The 17,982-nt window shown below is 41.3% G+C and overlaps 1 protein-coding gene across 1 annotated transcript in view; it reads left to right on the top strand.

Moving 5' to 3' along the window:
* cers3a (ceramide synthase 3a) overlaps positions 1 to 16,632 on the top strand; it is a 62,414-nt gene extending 45,782 nt beyond the window's left edge. The window contains 6 exon segments of the mRNA XM_028822631.2: positions 3,078 to 3,122; positions 3,124 to 3,171; positions 3,952 to 4,080; positions 7,265 to 7,371; positions 10,369 to 10,522; positions 14,633 to 16,632. Of these exon segments, the coding sequence (XP_028678464.1) occupies positions 3,078 to 3,122; positions 3,124 to 3,171; positions 3,952 to 4,080; positions 7,265 to 7,371; positions 10,369 to 10,522; positions 14,633 to 14,764 (615 nt within the window). The 3' untranslated portion in view covers positions 14,765 to 16,632.
* Positions 16,633 to 17,982: the final 1,350 nt, after the last annotated feature.

The following is a 17,982-nucleotide window of genomic DNA, read 5'->3' as shown; positions in this document are numbered from 1 at the left end:
TGGCTCAACTGGATAGGCTGCTGGTTACCCGCTCTGATGCCCTGGGTTCCCAGCCAGCCTCTCTGTACTGGAATAAGAAATGGGGACCACTGGGGTTTTGAGGAATGTCTTGCTGGTGACATTCAGGAACAACACGTACACATTGGGGTTGCTGTTTGGACCCCTGGGCATTTTATGGTCTCCATTGTTTGGGAGCTCTGTGCCATTTTCTGAATATTCCTGAGGAATGTTAGAAATGTGTATGGTGTTGAGTAATATGTTTAATAAGATTATGATCCTGACATTTTGGTGGTCTTACTTTGTTTGTGGGGGGGTTGGAAAGTGGCACTTTGGTATGTGTTGCTGCCATATTGACTAAGGGGTTCTGTGTTTAAATCTCAAACCCAAACTCTGTTTGCATATCGTAGGCTTGTCAGTGTTATGTGGATTTGCCTTGTGTTATTGTGAGGGGCATGCACCCCACCCAGGGCTGGTTTGTGCACAGTGTCCAGTTCTGATGAATAGCGTAATATTCCTAAACTGGCTTAATACTAGCAGTACCGAACACAAGTAACACTGGACATTGACCACTAAGCCATTTATACACACACACACAGGCCAAGTTGGAATTGCCAGTTAAGACAAAGAACCAAGAACTGAGGGGTAGAGGGTCCCACAGGGTGTCCCATTTAATTGTAATATCCAGAAAAAGGAAATATGGCACAGTCGTACCAAGACAACAATCTGCCTTTGGCGTAGTTTAAAAAAAAATTCTTCAAAGGTTTACAGGTGCTGGTCATAAAATTAGAATATCAGGACAAAGTTGATTTATTTCAGTAATTCCATTCAAAAAGTGAAACTTGTATATTAGATTCATTCATTACACACAGACTGATGTATTTCAAATGTTTATTTCTTTTAATGTTGATGATTATAACTGACAACTAATGAAAGTCCCAAATTCAGTATCTCGGAAAATTCGAATATTGTGAAAAGGTTCAACATTGAAGACACCTGGTGCCACACTCTAATCAGCTAATTAACTCAAAAGCCTTTAAATGGTCTCTCAGTCGAATTCTGTAGGCTACACAATCATGGGGAAGACTGCTGACTTGACAGTTGTCCAAAAGACGACCATTGACACCTGGCACAAGGAGGGCAAGACACAAAAGGTCATTGCTAAAGAGGCTGGCTGTTCACAGAGCTCTGTGTCCAAGCACATTAATAGAGAGGCGAAGGGAAGGACAAGATGTGGTAGAAAAAAGTGTACAAGCAATAGGGATAACCGCACCCTAGAGAGAGGATTGGGAAACAAAACCCATTCAAAAATGTGGGGGAGATTCACAAAGAGTGGACTGCAGCTGGAGTCAGTGCTTCAAGAACCACCACACACAGACGTATGCAAGACATGGGTTTCAGCTGTCGCATTCCTTGTGTCGAGCCACTCTTGAACAAGAGACAGTGTCAGAAGCGTCTCGCCTGGGCTAAAGACAAAAAGGACTGGACTGCTGCTGAGTGGTCCAAAGTTATGTTCTCTGATGAAAGTAAATTTTGCATTTCCTTGGAAGTCAAGGTCCCAGAGTCTGGAGGAAGAGAGGAGAGGCACAGAATCCACGTTGCGTGAGGTCCAGTGTAATGTTTCCACAGTCAGTGGTGGTTTGGGGTGCCATGTCATCTGCTGGTGTTGGTTCATTGTGTTTTCTAAGGTCCAAGGTCAACGCTGCCGTCTACCAGGAAGTTTTAGAGCACTTCATGCTTCCTGCTGCTGACGAGCTTTATGGAGATGCAGATTTCATTTTCCAACAGGACCTGGCACCCACACACAGTGCCAAAGCTACCAGTACCTGGTTTAAGGACCATGGTATCCCTGTTCTTGATTGGCCAGCAAACTCGCCTGACCTTAACCCCATAGAAAATCTATGGGGTATTGTGAAGAGGAAGATGCAATACGCCAGACCCAACAATTCAGAAGAGCTGAAGGCCACTATCAGAGCAACATGGGCTCTCATAACACCTGAGCAGTGCCACAGACTGATCGACTCCATGCCACGCCGCATTGCTGCAGTAATCCAGGCCAAAGGAGCCTCAACTAAATATTGAGTGCTGTACATGCTCATACTTTTCATGTTCATACCTTTCAGTTGGCCAACATTTCTAAAAATCCTTTTTTTGCATTGGTCTTAATTGATATTCTAATTTTCCGAGATACTGAATTTGGGACTTTCATTAGTTGTCAGTTATAATCATCAACATTAAAAGAAATAAACATTTGAAATACATCAGTCTGTGTGTAATGAATGAATCTAATATACAAGTTTCACTTTTTGAATGGAATTACTGAAATAAATCAACTTTGTCATGATATTCTAATTTTATGACCAGCACCTGTATATTACCTTTTTTACTGACCCCCTTTACCATACCAAGGCACCATACAACATGTATGATACTTTTCTGGTTCCATTTCTGTTTGGTTTTCCAATTGGAGCACTGGCAGGTCAAGTGACTTGCTCAGGGTCACAGAGAGTCAGTAGTGGGATCTGAACCCACCCACAGCCTCAGGGTTTGAAGTCCAAAGCCTTAACCACTCTAAGAAGTTGGTCCATGTGTGAACGCCGACTTCCAGTGGGACTTTGAGTTGTATGCCGTTGAGACCAGAAGGGGTGGGCTTGGATCCTACCAGACACGACCTCAGCAGTCCTCCAGGTTTTTCTCCTCCTCCACTTTAAAGGAACAGATGGAACAAAAGCTTCCAGTGGTGCCACCGCACTTAATTCATTCCCCACATTTGTCCAGCAGAAACCTATAAAATGCTTCGCCATTCCCAGGTGTTTGACCAAAGCCAGTTTTTAAAATGGAAGGAAGCTGAATTGTTTAAGTTTAAACAAAAAAATGATTCAACTCATGAGCTGCTCATCAAATTTAACCAGTGCTTCCATGGCACAGGGCGCAATAAACTGGGCCGCTGTAAGGCCTCAGTAATAAGCCAGTGTGACCCACCAAGAGTGGCCGCCAGTTTCATCTTGTTGTTTGATTTCATCAGTTGTATTTCAGTTTTTTTTAATACAATTTATTCTGTTCTGGTTTTGATTTTACAGTCTATGATGCCATCCCAGTACTGGTATTATGTGATTGAGATGAGTTTTTTACTGGTCCCTCTGTTTCAGCATCGCTTTTGATGTGAAAAGAAAGGCAAGTATAACCAAACAATGACATTTATTTTAAAGTGATCGTGACCTGCAGTACATCGTCATTAAATCATTGGCGTAAACCTAAAAATGTGACGTACAGTATTTTCAGAATTAGAGTAGCAGAACACTTCAAAGATGTAAATATTATAAAATGTCTGACCAGCTGCTATATTGTTGTTTTGATGTAAAAGCTGTACTCGGATTACATACTCACCATTTTATTTTATAAATGTATAGGCTGTGCTTTTTCATTTTTGGGACATACTGTACTGCCTTCCTTCTTTTAGAGCACACCATTTGTAGATTCTGTTAGTGAGAACTTTCCTCTTCTTTGATATTTTTTTTTTAGTTTTTCCGGGGTTAATGTTTGCTTGTCAATACATGTAGAGCTTTTTAAAAAGGCGGCTTCCATAGAAAGTGAGTGAATGAATGAATGGTTCTTTGTAATGTGAAAAACGCAGAGGAGAATTGCTAAAAGAGTAATCAAGTGGTCTTGAAGCGCAGAGTGACCAAAATAGATTTAGACACGGGAAGCAGTAACACTGTTGTTTAGGTTCTGATCTGTAAATAGAGTCAACCATAGCTATCGAGACTCTCGCCGACTCCTGAGAGCTTTGCAAATTGATATAGCCTTGTTAGCCCAGGAGATTAAACCTTAATCCCCTACCATCTCCACCTTGGCAAGCGCTTTGTCAAGTTTGGAGGTCTAATTCTTTTTCAGGCATCACGGTATTTTCCCTTTAGCTAATCTGTTTTCTGTTGTCTATCATGCTATTCACAGGACTTTAAGGAGCAGATCATCCACCATTTGGCAACCATTATCCTGCTGAGCTTTTCCTGGTGTGCCAATTACATCCGTATAGGGACCTTAGTTATGATCACCCACGATGCCTCAGACGTCTTGCTGGAGGTGAGCAGAAAATATCTACTTTAGCTGCATTCATTGTACTTCATCTGTTCTTTTGCATTGTCTCTTGCATTTAAAGGAAAGAGCAGCAGTTTAGCGTGTAAGTTAAGCAAAGAGCTATGAAAAGTTGTCCAGAAATTACTGGTAACTCAAAGCCTTTTTAAGCCATTTGTCTTCATCATTAAATTAAATTGTAATATTTTGAAATCCTGTTAAGCATTCACTCTCTCTAAAGGGCGTCTGTCTGTCTGTTATATAGTGCCTTTCATTCATCTGTATTATCTATCTATCCTATATAATGCCTTTCTTGTTAATCTGAATTTTTAATCTTGCCTCCTTGTTCTATCTATCTCTCTATCTATCTCTCTATCCCTCTATCTATCTCGTGCCTTTCATATCTATCTATCTATCTCGTGCCTTTCATATCTATCTCTCTATCTCTCTATCTCTCTCTATCTCTATCTCTATCTCTATCTCTCACCTTTCATATCTCTATCTATCTATCTCTATCTCTCACCTTTCATATCTCTATCTATCTATCTCTATCTCTCGCCTTTCATATCTCTATCTATCTATCTCGTGCCTTTCATATCTCTATCTATCTATCTCGTGCCTTTCATATCTCTATCTATCTATCTATCAATCATAAAATGCATTTCTTGTTAATTTATCTAAATTTTTAATCTTGCCTACTATGCTACCTACCTACCTTTTAGGGGGAGTCAAGCTAAGGTTAGAAAATGGGATTTATCAGAAAATGGAAAGAACCTTATCAAAACTGATAATGTCATTTCTCTGTATGGTCTCCACCCTTCTTGCGCCACCTGCCTGGACTCCAGCAGAATAAAAGGTTTTGTCTTGTCCTTGCCTCCACTCGTGCACTTGAGTTATGGTCGAACACTTCATGTCAAGGGGTACTACAGTCGCTAGTGCGAGTTACTCTGACTTGCTGGAGACCAATGTGAAGCCTGCTATTTGATCCAAGCAATGGGGACTGCTGTCTCAAGGAGTCCTTTTGCTGCAAGACAGGGACACATACACACTGCTAAGAACATCAAGGCGTGTCTGGAGAAACTGAAGTTTTCGGTATCGCCACATCCTCCTTATTCATCAGATTTGGGCACCGTGTGATTTCCACCCTTTTGGACCGCTAAAAAAAACATCTGGGTGGTCATCGGTTCAAGACAGACGACGACGTGAACAAAGCGGTGCACGAGTGGTGGCGAGGATGAGACGAAACCTTTTATTCTGCTGAAATCCAGGGATTTCCAAGGAAAGGGGGCGCAAGGGCATTGAGAAGTGTGGAGACGACATTGAGAAATGAATGACATGATCCGTTTTGTGAAGCTTCGTTCCATTTTCTGATAAATCCTATTTTCTAACTTTAGCTTGACTCCCCCTCCTATCTCTCGATCTAGCTATCTCCTTTCTTGTTAAACTGAATTTTAATCTTGGCTACAATACTATTGATCGATCAATTGTAGATTCATAAAGTCTTCAGATCCCTTCACTCTCTTCACACTTTATTATGTTATAGATTTCATTTTTAATGGGTACATATATCATTTTTTTCCATCCATAATGACAAAGTAAAAGCATATTTCAGAAAGGTTTATAAATTGATTGATTAATAATCAAAAACTGAACTTCAATCATTGGAGTATTTATATCCTTAATTCAGCATTTTGTAGAAGCTCCTCAACAGCTTTGGGTATGTCTCACAGATCTGGATTTTAGCGGTTGATCCCATTCTTCCTGGCAGATCCTCTCAGGCGGTATTAGGTTGAATAGGACGTGTCTGTTAACATGCCATCTCCAGGTCTCTCCACACGTGTCTGATGGGGTTTAATTCTGGACCACTCAAGGACACTCGCAGACCTGTCCTGAAGCCACTCCAGCATTATCTTGGCTGTTTTCCTCGGGACATTGTCATGGTGAAAAGTGAACCGTCGCCCTGTCTGAAGTGGTGTGCACCTCGGGTCCTCTCTGTATTTGGTTACATTTATCCTTGCCTCATATTTGACCAGTCTTCCCATCCCTGCACCTCCATAGCATGAAGCTGCCACCGTCATGCTTCACCATAGGGATAATATTAGGCAGGTGATGAGCAGTGTCTGGTCTTCTCCATAGTGCCTGAAGTTCTGCTCAAAGGTTTCAGTTTTTGTCCCATCACACCAGAGAACCTTCTCCCTCACACCCTCTGAGTCCTTTAAACTGTCAAATGCCTTTTACTCAAGAGTGGCCTCTGTCTAGACTCCCCACCATAAACACCTGATGGATGGAGTATTGCTGTGATGATCGTCCTTCCAACAGGTTTTCCCATCTCAGCAGTAGACTTCTGAATCTCTTTTAGAATTACCTTTGGGTTGTTCACCTCCCTGGCCAAGAGTCTTCTTGACTATGTTCGGCTGGATGGCCAACTCTAGGTATAGAGTCATTGTGGTTCCAAACTTTTTCCATTTTCACCATTATTGAGACCACTGTGCTTGTGGAAACACTTGAAGCTTTTAAAATGGATTGATCCTCTTGTCCCGACTGATGCAGATCAGGTCAGGGTGGGGAGCATGCACTGATACAACATGTTGTCGCACCCACCACATGATAAAACAACTTGGGATCCTGGTTGCCAACACCCCAGGCAGACATTGCGGTCCAGTCCCACCTCCCAGAAATGACCATCTGTGTGACGCAGCAAGGTGTTACATGGGTGTCCCCTTGGCCTGGTCTAGCTGGTCAGGTTCTCGGGTCCTGTGAGCCAGATCACCCTCGGGGAATCGCGCCACATGGCCGTAGTGCCGTAACTGATGCTCCCACACAAATCAGGTCACGTGCCACATTCAGGATCTGATTGAAATGTCACCACAATTTAATCACGGAGGTCTACAGAGAGTTCCTTGGACTTCATGGCTTGGTTTTTGTCTTGACATGCAGTGTGGATTGTGGGACCCCCTATACACAGGGACACATGTGGGCCTTTCTAAGCAAATGTCCAGTCAATTGGTGGTGTTGACTGCAGAACAGCAATCTTTCGAATAAAGCTTGAAAGCACTTGTTTTCATTTTTGGGCAAGTTCAGTAGTATGTGAGTTTCACCAAAAGCTCACCAGCACTAAACACTTCTAAAAAATGATGAGCATTCATAGTAATTCCTATTAATTTTTATTATTATTATTTTTTCTTTTTTTTAGTCTGCCAAGCTTTTCCATTACGCCAGATGGAAGGACATCTGCGATGCCATCTTCATCTGCTTTGCTGTTGTGTTTATTGTCACCAGACTGGTGATATTTCCATTTTGGTAAAGAAAAATTCTATATTTGTTACAAGACACTTTATAAGTTAATCTTTTATGAGTTTAGAACTGGCTTTTAATACAATATAGGCTGCTTTGCAAAAGCTATTAGAATTTTTATAAATTTGGAGAAGCATTCATATAAGGTATCCTCCTAAAATGTATACATTGTGATGCCCAGGGGCACCTACAGCTGCCCTGTCCCCGACACAAACAGGCAGGACACCAGTTGCCACACAGCACACAGTTTTATTTACAGTTTCCAGCACACACAGTAAAACACCACACAGTCCCTTTTGCTGCCAGTCCTTCCTCCTCAGGCTTTGTCCTCTTCCTCTCGACTCTTGCCATTGAGTGGTGGTGACTGGCTCCTTTTTATAGGGCACCCAGAAGGAGTCCAAGTGCCCAACAAGCTTCTTCTGGCAGCACTTCCGGGTGTGGTGGAAGTGCTGCCAAATAGGGCCCTGAAAAAGTCCAGGTGTCCCCCTGGCGCTGGCCGCTTGGCCCAGCGGGTTTGAACTTCCATGTTTACAACCCGTGGCCCCACTGAAAGCCAAGGGGGCAGCCCTTTGATGGTCCTTCCATACTTAGGGCTTTCTGGCCAGGTAAGGGCTCCAGCCGTCCACCACAACATGTGTTCATTTTCTACGAGGTTATAACTGGTTATTAATAAACATAGTCTGCTTTCAAAAGGCTATTCAATATTTCCAAATTCTGAAAGGCATTAAAGGAATAGCCCACCCAATAATAATGGGGTGAGTCAAAATTACAGTATGTTAACACTAATGGTACTGCTATGTATATACTTGTGTACCATATGTGGCACAAAAATTGTATACGTGTTGAACATGATGGCGAACAGGTTGAGACATTCCTGTAAATCATCTTGCACATATGAAGTATGTTTTGTGAATAAATTGTTCCCGCCTTTCAAATTTTAACATAATTTTGACTCTCCCTGTATATATTTTTCAATATGGTACTTACTGCATGTAGTTTTGAGGAGGCACGGTTCCCAGGTACACAGGCAGGAGCCATGTTGTCCGTCCATAGGTGAGCTTTTGCTCTCACTTCTTATTGTTAACTTCACATTGTCCTATATTAATTAATTTCATTGTGTCATTTTTATTTTGTTTTTTCATTTGATTTGTTTTTGCGTTTTGCCCTTCGGAGCCACCGTGTTTTATACTTCTCTCACGGTCTTTCGTTCCAAGATAAGAACATGCAATTACAGGCGTAAACTAAATGGGACTAGCACCCAGTAACCGTTAACGATAAACGGACTGTCGGACCACTGGGGTACACCGACCGTCTCCACTTGTCCCCTCCTATCTCGGTTGTGCCCTCTCCCTGTCCGTTTTCTTACATGACAGCGACACTTTCTCCCTGTCAGTTGGTTTGCGTGGCCTCCATTTCCCAGTTTTAAGTAAAATAATGTTAGTTGGAATACAATTACAGTAGAGTCTCGCTTATCCGACATAAACGGGCCGGCAGAACATCGGATAAGCGAAAATGTTGGATAATGGGAGTTGTTAAGAAAAAGCCTATTAAACGTCAAACTATGTTATAATTTTACACATTGCAAACCTAATAATCATGTTTTACAACAAAACAACAGAAAAAAATAACTGAAAAAATGAACTTAGTTACAGAATTGTCTGAAGTTAAAGACAGTATGTACTGTACTTAAAAAGTTCAGTCCTGTGATGATTTAAAGAAAATTTTGATTGTAGTCTGCTTTCCTGATGAGTGCCGTTTCTTCGCTGCCAAGTCTCCCCATCTTTGTAGCATCATTATGTCGAATCCTGTAGATTCTTCTTATTGCTCAATGTATTTAATTGGAGTTTCTAGAGCCTTAACTCCGTCACTCATATAGTCAACATCTGTACGAGCGTATACTGTTTTACTACAACATTGTGACTGTGTGTGTGTACTGTGACGTGCGAGTCCCCATCTTGCACCCCAAAACATGAAGCTGAGTCTCAGTACTTTAGCAACACCAGCTTTATTCAGCTTGAAACGGCAACAGCGCGGTTATTTATTGTAGCGGGATCTGCCACAGACACAGCAGTCAGGCAGGGCCGTAATACTGTGCCCTGTACATTTATAATGTTCCTTGTATCACCCATTGACGGCAGGCGCTTATAGCATGTCCGCGATCTTTTCGGATTCGCTTTTACGGCGAACTGCTACAGCGCTGGGAGACTGCGATTGCTTTTGGCCGCTCTTCCGTGTGTCGTCCCGTTGGGTGGAATCCCACAAGAGTTTAGAAACTCCCTCACACCAGCCGTGATTCTTTTCAAAGGTAAAGTGCAGGTTAATTTGTTTTATGCATTTTTACTTTATATTTTGTATTAATCCTTTTTATATGAATAGTTTTGGGTTGTGGAACGAATCATCCGAGTTTCCATTACTGTATTTCTTATGGGAAAATTCGCTTTGATATACGAGTGCTTTGGACTACGAGCTCGTTTCCAGAACGAATTCTGCTCACAAACCGAGGTTCCACTGTAATTAGCTGAGGTAGTGTCAGGAGCAACAAAAAATAGACTACGGTCACGCTCGCAACTTGCAGTTCTTGTTGCCGATTGATGCGTTTTTTTGTTTTATTTTTCTGTGGTGGGACGTCAGGTAATACGGAATAATCTTTGGCTACAGAAACCCCAGCATGCTGCATTCAATCCCGGCCAATCTCCCCACTTCTGCTGCTTGGCAGCTGTAAATTGGACCCCTTTGAACGTGTGAGCTTTTCTGAATTCTGCTGTCGCAAGCTGCGGCCTCCCGTGCCCCTCAAGTGGTGTATGCGGTATTGATAATGGACGGAGGGATTTATTTTTACATTAATCGTGTCTGCATGCAGCTTTCAGCACTGCTTCCTGTGTTGTTTCATTAATGTCTTCAATGTGCCGTGCTGAAATGCGTATAATTAATAGTAAATGCTTAATCTGATCTTTCTTAATTAACGTGATCCAATTGAACCTAATCTCATTTATTTCCTTTTAGGCTTATCCACTGTACGTGGATCGGTCCCCTCAAGTATTACCCACCGTTTTTTGGATATTACTTTTTCAACTTAATGCTGCTGGTTCTGCAATGTCTACACATTTTTTGGGCCTTCCTAATCCTTCGGATGGTGCAGAAATTCATTTCGGGAAATGTAAGTATCGGTCGATCATCTGTTGTGGGCTCATATGGGTGCCCCCTCTTTTTTTGATTCTGTGCCTAATGTCTTGTGCTTTTTCTGGATCAGTAAGCTGAATTCCCCTGCTAAGCAAGTGCAAGGTCGAAAGATGAAATCTGCAGCGCTGCACCTTTTACGTCGACTCAATGGAAATCAAACCTGAAGTCCACTCAGTGCAAACAGATTAAGAAAACGTTTAATCGCGTATCGTCGCTGCCAAATCCTCAATTACTGTCCACCTGGCTGGTTCCAGGCCAGCTGACTGACCACAAGTATTTTATGAGCCCCACGCTTAATCCCCCAGAGTCTGGCTTGAATGCCTAGGTAGTGGCAGTTAAAAGTGAAAAGCACATTGCTGGCCACATGAATGATCTGACAGCTTAATTAACAGCTTACAAATTCTTCAGTGTAGGTGGACTGTTGCAGATCATTTTACGGTTCACACTCTATTAACAGGTGCTCCGGGTTTTAATAGTCTGATGGCCTCAAGCTGCGATGCTGAAGCACAACAAAGCATCCGGAGGTGAACTCGGCCAAAGCGTGTCAAGACATCTGTATCTGAAGAAGATGGCTGTTGGCTCCTTCGAAATCATCGGAAAGCGTCTTGAGTGTTAGGGAGCAGAAATGATGGCCACCTTTTTAGAGGGATTACCAACATAAACCATCAAACAAAAAGTATACTTAACTAACTTAGAACTTTTACAAATACAGCAGAATTTTTCAATTGGGTTCATATCAGGAGAATTTCAGCCCACTCCAGAATATTTGTTTGATTCTCATCGAAAACTTTTTTTTCAGTTGTTTGATGCGTGACACGGGGGCCAGATCTTGTTCAAAAACACCAGACCGCGTGAAACGCCCACAAAAGGAAGACATTTTGCGATTGCTTCAGCTATTACGTTCCAGGACTGAAAAAGTTGGTTATTTCCCAATGGATCTGGTATTTTTCAACAAGATCTTGCCCCCTTGTCACACATCGAAAACAAGTGAAGAAATTTTTCGATGACAATCAAATGAACATACTGGAGTGGCCTGGAAACTTTCCTGATATAAACCCAGTTAAAAAAACTGGGAGACTGCGATTGCTTTGGGACGCTCTTCCACGTGTTGTCCTGTTGGGTGGAATCCCACAAGAGTTTATAAACTCACTCACACCAGCCATGATTCTTTTCAAAGGTAAAGTGCAGGTTAATTTATTTTATGCATTTTTGGACTTTGTGGAATGGACTGCACAAGCTCTAGAGAAGATGATTCAGGCCCTAATTCGAGTTTGGCACAGAGACCCCAAAGTCCTCCAGGACTGTTCACAATTGGTGGATTCCATGCCCAATGGCATCCAGATGCTTCTCCAGAGTCGAGGAGGTCCTATCATGTTCTGATGCGAGTACAGTAAGCCCTCGCTATATCGCGCTTCGACTTTTGCGGCTTCACTCTATCGCGGGTTTTATATGTAAGCATGTCTAAATATATAACGCGGATTTTTCGTTGCTCCGTGGATTTCTGAGGACAATGGGTCTTTTAATTTCTGGTACATGCTTCCTCAGTTGGTTTGCCCAGTTGATTTCATACAAGGGACGCTATTGGCGGATGGCTGAGAAGCTACCCAATCAGAGCACGCAGTTAAGTTCCTGTGTGCTGATTGGCTCAACGACTGTGCGCCAAATTCGATTCCGCTGCGTTAACTAGGAAGTCTAGTCTCGCTCGTTCAGCATCAACGTGTAAAGAGTTAACTTTTGCGCTCTTTTGTGTTTATCTGTGTGCATAGTCAAGCCCTTCGTTATGGCTCCAAAACAATGTGCTCCTGCTACTGCTTCAGGGGCCGTGCCCAAGCGCCAACGGAAGATGCCAACGATTGCTGAAAAGGTAAAAAGTTTGGATTTGTTTTATTGAAAAAGGAGGAAAAAAAATATAAGATCTACGGCCACAGTGTCCTTTAACCAGGGCGCAAGACGAGTTGTAAGTGGACGTAATAAGGTGGTAAGGTTTATAAACGTGTGGGAAGTGTTTATAAAGCCTTAAAATATATATACATAAAGTCGCTACTTCGCGGAATTTCACCTATCACGGGGGGCTCTGGTACGTAACCCCCGTGATAGGTGAGGAATAATAATAATAATAATGACTGTATATGAATATTATCCATAATGAAAAAACTGAGCAAAACTGATTGTTGTTGCTTTCAGAGTTTGTTTCAGTTAATTTGCAAAAGGCTGTAAGTAAATATAATTAATTTACATTTGTTAATAAATGTAATTAAATATAGTATACATAATAGTGATGATAATTATTTACACTTTCAGAATAAGACCACGGCTAGAATTAAAAAAATAACACGTTGCTATCGTTCACTCTCACCTGCTGACAGAGGTAACTAAAGTGGTGAAGGACGGCCATTTTAAGCATGTATGTTATTTATCCCAAAGTACGGGCATTTGTCTAATTTGGCCAGCGATTTAAATTTGATTTGAATTTTACTGTTTTTCCATTATATATATATATATATATATATTTGGTCAAACAGTTATGACTGTTGATGGCTGCAGGTTCAAGAGGCTCCCAGAATGCATCAGGGAACATGGTGCCGACCTGCACTGTCGCAACGTTCAGTTGACTGCCTTGTCGAGAAGCTAACTGCTGTCGCGTAGATGTGGAGACTCGCAGGCAAAGAGGTTGGCTGTGTTCCTGTTAACACCGAAAACAGAATTTGTCCACCTTGTGCCATCGCCTTCACATGCACCACACACATTAACCCAGTTAAAGGCTGAAATCTGCTTTGTTAATAATCCGCGTTTACATGCGCAAGTCCACTTCTGGAGTTCTTCTTTGTCAAAACGCTCCGACGTCATTAAAACGCACCAAAAAAAAAAAAAATGAGGCGTCATCTTCAACCACAGTGTTTCCTTAAGAGGCATTAGCTCTCTGGAAATGTGTTCTTTTATATTGCTGTGTTTTAATTAACCTGAATTATAAATTATTATAAATTAAAAAGGTATTATCCCACCCAGCATGCAAAATGACGGTTACAAGCTTACACGACAAGTTAGGATAATTCTAGCTCTTTATTGACGGTTTCACGCAGCATTACAAACGGGAAGCTTATGACAGACATATCAAGCCGTGGGACTCTTGATCTGTGCAGTCCGTCATCTTTCGTTGCCACGCTGAAAGGATTTTAGCCGGACAGAAGACATAATCTTCTGCTCGGCCTTGGACGGAAGACATACTCTTCCGCCCGGAAGCTTCAAAGTGTTGGTCGTTGGTCCATCCTTTTATTTTGGTTGTTCCATGCGCAGGGTGCGTTTCTCTGGTTCCAAACAAGGGCAGGAAGGATTTCAGCCCCACCTTCAAAAAATACAGGAATAGCACAATGCCTACATACAGTTCTTATACTCCCAATGAGGAAATAAGATGGTGTACTGACAGAAGACAAAAATATACTGGTCTGTCTTTAGGCTGACTATTCAATTGTCCAGTTGTCTGTGGCTATCTAGTCCTGTGCTTGGCTCGGCAATTCTAAATGAAGATGCTGTGCCCTGTGTACCATATTTGGTCTGCCTGTATGAATGAGTCCATAACAGTGGGCACAGAGAACAGTGACATTAAACTTAGTATAACACTCAGTGAATCCAAACATAAGCCCGACTCCTGTGATCATTTTTCTCGTGTTTAGTCAAATTGACATTTTATTTACAGTATAGGCTTCTGTTACTGGATTGCATGCAGCACACTCTTTTTATTTTTATGTATTTGTTTATTTTTGCTTGGCCATGCGACTGGTCCCTGCAAAGGACCACAAAGGAGTCTTTCTGTTGATCAGCGTCCAGAAAAGCCAAAATAAATTCACTGTAACTCGATGTCGTACAACAGTAAACTAAGAACATCCAAGGAGTGATTACTTCTTATGCTGTTTGTTTGTGAACTTGACCAGTGTTAAATTCCCATTTCAAAATTCCATTTGTTAAACTAATTGGGGGAAATTTTGCCCAAAACATAGGAAACCTTTGGAGGTCCTATATGATACGGTGCATTAAATGAGCAAATCGAAGACGACGGTTAACTGTGTTGTTTCTCGTTTCTTTCTTTAAGCTTGAGAAAGATGAAAGGAGTGATGAGGAAGAAGATGATGACGACACCACAGATGAAGATGAACATCAGCACAAAGTAAATGGCTTAATAAATAAAGAATGTGCCACCGCCAGTGGTCCATGTGATCACTGACAACGAGAAATGGCCGCGCTGCTTGCCGTCTGGACTTCAGGCCACACTGCATTGGGCGGGCAGCAGACTGACTGAAATAAATAAGAAATGGATTATTTAAGTGTGACGTGAAGCCCCTGGGACTGGGGGGCAGAGGCCAGAATTTTAAAAACTTCAAAAAACATGACATTCAGAATGTGAAAAGGGGGGATGTAGGCATCGTTATTATAAAGCACGGGAGCGTCGATCAAATTTTCAGCACAAGCATCAAGAAACAAGTCGAGCAATAGGACGATCCAGGAGAGAGAAGATTCGTGTCCTGCATGTCGTAATATTTACATCTGGGTGATAACATTTTGCGGTCTACATTCAATAATGTAGTCGGCAACAGAGGATGCCAAGGAGATCATTCATCTTTATTGGATCGCCTTCCAGACTGCCAAGGTAAGCAGCACACGCAAACCTTTATACAGCAGCGTAGCACAACACCGAGTACTTATTGACATTATCGGAGCATTACGGCTACCAGGGTACTCTTACTGTTATCTGCGTTCCATATCGCAGCTGACTGCAGAGGATGTAAAGGACGTTCTTCATCTTTATCGTATCCCCTGGCAGACTACCAACGTAACCAGAACCCACAAATCCTTATGAAGCAGCCTAGTAGAACACGTTACGTCATAAGTCTAGAATTTATGATTATCATCACAGCATTATGGCTACCACGGTGTCTAATGGAGAAAATCACTACTACGGTATTTACATTCAATAATGCTGCTGACCACAGAGGGTACAAGGAGGTCCAAAAGTCCACAGTTAACTAACAGGCGCAAATGTCTGAATTACAGCAGTCCAGTGGAGAAAATTACAACTCCCATGGAGAGCGAGGTCTGCTGGTCGTGAGGTCCTGAAGGATGAAGGGTTTTTCAGCCAAAGATACAACAACACTGCAAAATTCCATCACCGAAACATCTGCCAGTGCCAGATGGACATCGAGACCACAACCCCAGAATGTGTTACAGGAAATGAGGCGTCAGTCACTTGGGACACACCAACTGGACATCTTTATTAAAGAAACGAGAGGCCAACGGAGCCTGAATGACGGGTTCAGTCCCAAGTGATAACTCGTTGCTCAGATCAGAGAGAAAACTAAAGCTGATAAAGCGATATAAAAAGATACGCAAAACTGGGCCAAAGGTGCTGAGGTACACAGGGCTACTTCCAGGCCCATCTTGACATCCTACTAGTTAAAATCAAAAGAAAACCTCCGTGGATGTACAGTAGACATTACACTGCAGTCCTGTTACTTCATTCCACAGCCTGCTGCAAAACGGTGAATGGGAGTGTATGGATGGCACGACAGAAAAGCCACTTGACTTGACAAGACTTGAAAAAGGAGGCACAATGCAGTTACCACGCCACGCCAAGCCCACCCTGCAAATGAGAGCGAAAAAGCGGAAACGGCAGCACAACATCACTTCATGACAGACAGATGAGGGAAGACCACACCACCCAGGAGACGTTAACCCTGAGGGAACATTCCAGAAGAAAAGCTGCACCCACTTGGCGTTTCAAAATAAGAGCCACCACCTCATGCAATATGTCCCACCACTAGAAGTACCAGTGAGCCAAGGGATTTGAAAACTCCAGTGTATGGCCTCTTTTAGTCACCTAGAGTATGTTTTACAATTTACATATTTAATCTTTAATTATTTTTATTTAAGACAAAATAGTAAATATTACAATGTTATGACCCTAATGTATGTATTTTTGCTGTCATTTCAGTGGAGTGTATTTCAGTTTTAGATTACTTGAAGATATCACTGCAATGACATTTCACTCCAGTTTACTGAAGAAAATAAAGTTATGGAATAAATCTATGAAGATAATGTATGTTGCATATTTGTAAAAAACTAAGTTTATATCTTTGGACAGAGTACTTTCTATTATATAGTGCCTTTCATATCTATCTCTATTATATAAGTGCCTTTTTATATAGCGCTATCTACAGTACCTGTCTATCATCTAGTGTCTTTCATATCTATGTATTATATAGTGCCTTTTATCTGACTATCCATTGGTCTATTATATAATACCTTTCATATTTATCTATTATATACTCCCTTTTATCTATCTATTTAACATATAGTGCCTATTACCTATGCCTATCCATTGATCTATTATATAGTGCCTTTCATATCTATCTCTGTTATATAAGTGCCTTTTATCTCTATTTTATAGTGCCTTTCTATGTAGTGCCTTATCTACCCATCTTCTAGTGCCTTTCATATCTATGCATTATATAGTGCCTTTTATCTGTCTATTCATTGGTCTATTATATAATGCCTTTCATATTTATCTATTATATAGTGCCTTTTATCTGTATTTAACATATAGTGCCTTTTATCTGTATTTAACATTTAGTGCCTTTTACCTATGTCTATGCATTGGTCTATTATATAGTGCCTTTCATATCTGTATTATATAGTGCCTTTTATCTGTCTATTCATTGGTCTATTATATAATGCCTTTCATATTTATCTATTATATAGTGCCTTTCATATCTGTATTATATAGTGCCTTTTATCTGTCTATTCATTGGTCTATTATATAATGCCTTTCATATCTGTATTATATAGTGCCTTTTATCTGTCTTTTCATTGGTCTATTATATTTATCTATTATATACTCCCTTTTATCTGTCTATTTAACATATAGTGCCTTTTACCTATGTCTATGCATTGGTCTATTATATAGTGCCTTTCATATCTATTATATAGCACCTTTTTATCTTTCTATTTTATAACGCTTTTTACCTATCTATAATTCATTTCCTTTCCTATCTATGTGTATATTTTATTTTCTATATTATCCCCGGTCCCATTCTCAATGAACTTCTCTATCTGTTCTATAGTGCTTTACCTGTCTGTAATATTTTAGAAGGATAATCTCATGAGGGTCTTCAGCGCCCTTCACACCGGTGTACAATATTTTTGCATCCCAGTCTGTGATAAAGAGTTCACAAAAAATTTTAATGTATGTGAAAAAAGTTGAAGTGGAGTTGACCAGCGAGCCATTTTGCGTTGGCTGCTGCCTTGCGCTCAAGGTGGCTATAGGGTGACGTCCAGCAACAGGTGACCCTAAAATGAATTGAGACCACCGTGAAAGTGTGTGTGTGGAGTTGGTTAAATAATCTGAATTTCTGAAGATGAGCATTTTTTAATCAATTTTTATCTGTT

Source organism: Erpetoichthys calabaricus, chromosome 17, assembly GCF_900747795.2.
Source record: "Erpetoichthys calabaricus chromosome 17, fErpCal1.3, whole genome shotgun sequence".
NCBI lineage: Eukaryota > Metazoa > Chordata > Cladistia > Polypteriformes > Polypteridae > Erpetoichthys > Erpetoichthys calabaricus.
Note: the sequence above shows the minus strand (reverse complement) of the source record. Positions and strands in the feature narration are given on the sequence as shown.